The sequence below is a fragment of the Trachemys scripta genome, chromosome 3 (assembly GCF_013100865.1).
Source record: "Trachemys scripta elegans isolate TJP31775 chromosome 3, CAS_Tse_1.0, whole genome shotgun sequence".
NCBI lineage: Eukaryota > Metazoa > Chordata > Testudines > Emydidae > Trachemys > Trachemys scripta.
Window position 1 is genome coordinate 150,371,741 of NC_048300.1, and position 6,000 is coordinate 150,377,740.

Genomic DNA, 6,000 nt, shown 5'->3' on the forward strand with positions numbered 1-6,000 from the left:
GTGGCTCTACCTCTGTCATCTGAACTGGTGTAAAAGAATATCAGATTGACAGCAATCTCTTTAACTTTTCCCATCTCTGTGCTCGAACTAATGTAATATCGGCAACAATAACTGATCGCCAGTATCCAGATGATTGTGCTGTAGTTGCACACTCAAAGGAGGATCTGCAAACAGTCCTTAATTCCTTCTCTGAAGCTTGATCATTTGTATGGTATATGTAGAGGCTTTTACATTTACAGCTATGCCTTGGGGGAGAGGTTTTTTGAATATATTTCTACTGTGTTTTAGGATGTAATTGGGAAAATAATATAAATATCTAGTTTAAAAGCAATGTCCTTTAATAGATATCAAGCTTGATAACCTAAAACAATTATGATCTAATTTTGTACGTTTTCTGTTCTTTGTGGTTTTTTTTAGTTGTATAAGATTAGAAGAGGTAAAACTCGGCCTCAAGCACTCTTATTTCTCTGTATGATACTTCTGTTGATTGTTCTTCACACAAGTTATATGATCTACAGTCTTGCACCTCAGTATGTCATGTATGGAAGCCAAAAATACCTGGTTCAGGTGAGACTTTTCCTTTCATAAGGATATATATAACTTACCTTGTTTTAAAAAAGTATTAGAATTGCATATATGGGGTGAGGCAAAGCACAGCCCTGCTATATACCTATTTTTGAAGGGATACATCCATAAGAATCTCCTAGAGTTATTGTGCCTCTGGATATTTTGGAGGAGTGCAGCCGGAGAAACTGTGTTGCATCCTTTTACAAAATGCAGCATGTAGTTTCTGTGTAGAGCTGTAGAGAGACCTGGTCCTGCCCCCATCTAGAAGGAAATTAGGGTACATCTACACTACAGCGGGGAGTCGATTTAAGATATGCAAATTCAGCTACGTGAATAGCGTAGCTGAATTCGACGTATTGCAGCCGACTTACCCCGTTGTGAGGACGGCTGCAAAATCGACTTCTGCCGCTTTTTGTCGGCGGCGCTTACTACCACCTCCGCTGGTGGAGTTAGAGCGCCGATTTGGGGATCGATTGTCGCGTCCCGACGGGATGCGATAAATCGATCCCCGAGAGGTCGATTTCTACCCGCCGATTCAGGCGGGTAGTATAGACCAGACCTTACAGTTGTTGCTGCTAGCTTCCAGTACACCTTATGCTCCCTCAGCACAGGAACTGCTTTTTATTATTTTCGTTATATTCTGATAATGGCCAAGCTCCCCAATCAGGAATAGGGTCCCATTGTGGAAGTTTCTGTATAAACTCATAGTAACAGACAGTGGCTGCCCCAGACAGCTTGCTAATCTAAAAACAAAAACACAGAAGTGGAAGGAATAATAAAATACAAGGTAGTCAGAGCAATGGGGGGACATATGTAGTGATAGTTCAGTTTAAAAAAAAAGTTTTTTAAACCTTTGTCTATTTTTTTAAATTATTCCAAAACTTACTTTTATCCTGTAAATGTCCTACTTAACCTTAGCATTTTTCTACAGTATTAGTTTATAATTAACATTAAACTTTTCCGTTAATTTTAACTACTGCTTCTTTTAACTCTTGCATCCCTGTATTTTGTTATATTTAAGTTTTGCTGTTTCTGTTCCATACCCTACCTTTTTCTATTTTAAATCAGTTTTGATTCTTGCACTTCATATTTTTAAGAAAAAAGGTACGTAATCATCTGGAACTTCAATCTGAGTGACATATGCTGAAGGTCTCATTCTACCAGTACTAATATGTCCTTGGAGTTTCCAAAACTTAAATGTCAATTTCCTAATTCAAAACTATTGCATCCAACATGCATTAGACCTGATATTGACAGACATAGAGGAATTGATCTCTGAATTAAAAATCAGTAGTTGCTTAGGTGCATGTGATCATGACTCAGTTGCTCTGTTTGCACATACCACATGTAAAGTCCAAACTAGTAATATGCACTTGGTGATTTAAAACGGCCAATTTCACAAAGTTGAAAACAATTCTGAGCCGAAGGAGCTGGGAGAAAGAATTTAAACACAAAAATGTAAACAGTTGGGAACTGTAAAAAAAACCTTTTGACTAGGTGCCCAAAAAGTCTGCCCCAAAATTGAGAGAAAACATTACACTGGTTAAGACAGCCTGGTTTAGGTGAAAGCAGCCATTAAACACAAAATGTATAACACAGGGGGAAATGGGGTAGGTGAGAGAAATAACTGTAAATTAGAAGTTGGGAATTGTCCAAAATCAATAAGGGAAGCAAATGGACACTTTGAGAAATCTATGGACGGCCAAGTTAAAGATGGTAAGGAATTTAAGTATATTAGGAACAGATGGAATCCCAATACTAGATGGAAATGGTAGACTTGTCAATGCGAAAAAGCAGAAGTGTGCAGCAATCTCTTTAAAGTGTTTGGAGAAGACCCAAGTCGTTACTGATCATCATGTGATATGAATATAATACTTTTCATTCTAACGCAAGAGGATGCTCAACAGCAGCTACTAAAGCTAGAAATTTTAAAATCAGCAAATCCAGATAACTTGCATCAGAGAGTTTTAAAAAAGCTGGCTGAGGAGGTCTCTGACCCATAAATGTTTATTTTCAATAAGTCTTAGAAACCTGGAAATTTCAAAGGAGTGGAAGAATGCTACTGTTGTGCCAATATTTAAAAGTGTAAATGAGGTGACCTGGGTAATTATAAGCCTGCTAGCCTGATACTGAAACTCGACAAAATATTAGAATGTCTGATACGGGCCTCAGTTCAATGAAGAATTGAGAGTAATATAATTAATGTCAATCAACATGGGTTTATGGGAAATAGAACCTGTTAAACTAACTTGATATATATATATATATATATATTTTTCATGAGATTACAAGTCTGGGTGATAAAAGTAATAGTACTGCACAACATTTTGATTAAGAAACTAAAATAATACAAATAAACATGGCACACATTAAATGTACTGAAAACTGATAAGTCTCAATGTAATTGTAAGCAGGGAATCAGTGAGAGTGCTTTTAGTTGGGTCCCACAGGGATTGGTTCTTGGTCCCATGTTATTTAACATTTTATCAATGACATGGAAGAAAAATAAAATCCATTAGAGTTTGCAGATGACACAAAAATAAGAGGAGTGGTTAATAATGAAAAGGGCAGTTCACTGATACTGAATAATCTAGATTGCTTGGTAAAATGGGTTCAAGCAAACACTATGCGTTTTTAATACAACCAAGTGTAAAGTCATATATCTAGGGGGGGAAATATAGGCCTTGCTTATAGGATTTTGACTTTTGTTCTCGGAAGCAGTGGCTCTAGAGATGATTTTGAGGTCATGGAGGATTATCAGCTGAACATGAGCTCCCAGACCAACCCTATAGCCAAAAGCATTGCATCGTCTTGGATATATAATCAGGAGAATCTCATGTAGGAGTAGAGGCTGTTTCCTTTGTATTAGACACTATTTGTAACAGCTGCTGGAATTCTGTGTCCTGTTCTGGTGTCCATAATTCAAAAAAGATGTTCCAAAATTGGAGAGTGTTCAGAGAAGAGTCACAAGAATGATTAAAGTATTGAAAAACATACTTTGTAGTGAGACTCAAGGACCTCAATCTATCAAACACAAGTTTAAGGGGTGATTTGATCAGTACTTATGTGAGGAACAGAAATTTAATAATAGAGGTACCTTTGTCTGCTAGATTGAAGTGATGACCATATCCAATGGCCAGAAGTTGAAGATAGACAAATTAAGAGTAGAAATAAGTCACAGATTTTTAGCAGTGAGGATAATTAACTATTAGCAGTTTATCAAGGGTTATGGTAGATTTTCCATCACTGGAAATGTTTAGATCAAGATTGGATGTTTTTCTAAATGGGATGCACTAGTTCAATCACCGCTATTGATCTTGAAGTGGGAGTTAATGTAGGTAAGTCCTGTGGTCTGTGTTAGAGAAGGAGGTCAGACTAGATGATTACAGCTGTCCTTTCTGACCTTAAAATATACAGGTCTATGAATCTATGGATAGTTACCTAGGAAAATCAGAATCAATGTTAAACTTAAAAAAAAATCCAAATATGTTATGGTATGGAATTGCTTATTTAGGGCACCCAAACAAGCTTAAGTATCATCATGCAACACCATACATTGTGTTTAATCAAGTGTGTAATTACAAGTACTAGAAAGTATTAAACTAATTTTAAACACACTAATTCTTTTCCAGATTTTCTCCTTCCTCCTCCCTCACATGGTATCATGATGGGAAAGGGATAGATGTTTGGGTGTCATAACAGAGTACTTTTGTATACCGTAACATGCTTAGATTTATTTAAAGTTTAACCTTAGCTTTGGATTACCTGCATGTACAATAAGATTTAGACTTACCGCTTTTTCTAGGAGTTAGGCCATTGAGGATAAAAGACCCGTTAAGGAATTGCTGCCTTTCAGAGGCTCAACCACCTAACTTAGTTGTAGTTGCTCAACTACATCTCACTGACCAGTGTATGTCTCTGCCCCACCCCAGCAGACCCTCTGACATATATGCCCTCTGAATTCCCAAGTCCAATATCATTGCTCTCACATTTCACCTGTACTCCTGCCTCACTCCCAGGACAGTACTGTCTGGGTGCATAGTGGAGTCAATGCAGCAGTACCTGAGGCCTTGCCTACACTTACTGGGGATCAACGCTGCTGCGATTGATGCAGCAGAGGTTGATTTAGCAGGTCTAGTGAAGATGCACTAAATCAACTGCAGAGCACTCTCCAGTTGATTTCGGTACTCCACCGGAATGAGCAGAGTAAGGTAAGTCGATGGGAGAGCGTCTCCCATCAACGCAGCATGGTGTAGACACCGCGGTAAGTCGACCTAAGCTATGTCAACTCCAGCTACGTTATTCACAAGGCCTTAGTGTCACATGGTAAATGTTCTCTAGTAATGGAGAAGAATAGATCATATTTTTCCTATTGTCTTTCGTCTAGCAGGGAGCCAACACATTTGCAGATGACCTGAGCTGCAATCAATAGGGTCCACTCACTGGTCACTGAAAGACATCTGATTTTTTTGTTCAGCAAATGCGGTTGTCTTATAAATTTGTTTGCCAACAAAGAGCAACTACCTGGGAGACCTTAGTTCCTTGTTAGATGCCTTAGAGTCTAGCCCAAGTAATACTTTTTTATTGAGACAATTCTGAATTCTTAAAAAGGCAGTACTTTTCTTCCAGAACAAAGAAATTTAAAAATCCTTTCAGCAATAAAATTACTACAAGAGAATTCATGTTAAAGATGTTCTTTCTCAAGCTGATGAGCCTTATGGTTTTGGCAGCATATGTACTTTAGTATGTCATGTCATGCTAGCCAAATACAGCAATATTTTGAAATTTATACAGCCAGGGATGTATTCCTATCCCTTACATAGTAGACTCAGCATCTCTCTGCCCTGGAAGGAGATGCTTTCAACTTTCCAGCTCCGTCAGTCCCAGTCACCTCTGACACTTACATTCTAGGCTGGTGTAGCTATTCTGAGGATTTGTAAACTCAGTCACATGAATTTCTGGGAAGAAAAAACTTCATGTCACCATCTAGAATTAAGGCCATTATATTGGGCTCTCAAGACCTTTCTCCATCTTCTACTGGCAGAGTGAATCAAGTACTTACTGACAACATTGCAGATGTCTTATGTGAACAATTAAGGGGAGCACCTTCCAGCTAGCTATGCAGAGAGGCCATAGCTCTGTTGGATGGTCCATAGTACACAGTACATGAAATTTATCCATTTGGTTGCAGGGAAGGACTATATTACTGGTAGATCAGCTGAGCAGTGACTTACACAATCAACATTTGTTGTCACTCAAGAACTCAGTAGCAAACATCTCCCTATGGGTATATGTGGAGATGGACCGACGTGCAACAAGACGCAACACTAGGGTTACCATACGTCCGGTTTTTCCCGGACATGTCCGGCTTTTCAGCAATCAAACCCCCGTCCGGGGGGAATTGCCGAAAAGCCACACATGTCCGGGAAAATG

At 38.6% G+C, this 6,000-nt stretch overlaps 1 protein-coding gene across 3 annotated transcripts in view; it reads left to right on the forward strand.

Moving 5' to 3' along the window:
• Positions 1-6,000, forward strand: part of LMBRD1 (LMBR1 domain containing 1) — a 229,338-nt gene that overhangs the window by 174,741 nt on the left and 48,597 nt on the right. For 2 of the 3 annotated variants that reach the window (XM_034766228.1, XM_034766229.1), the window contains exon 13: positions 418-567. The exons of the other annotated variant lie outside the window; for it this stretch is intronic. In XM_034766228.1, the coding sequence (XP_034622119.1) occupies positions 418-567 (150 nt within the window). The remainder of the gene's footprint in view (positions 1-417; positions 568-6,000) is intronic. 3 annotated transcript variants of the gene reach the window in all.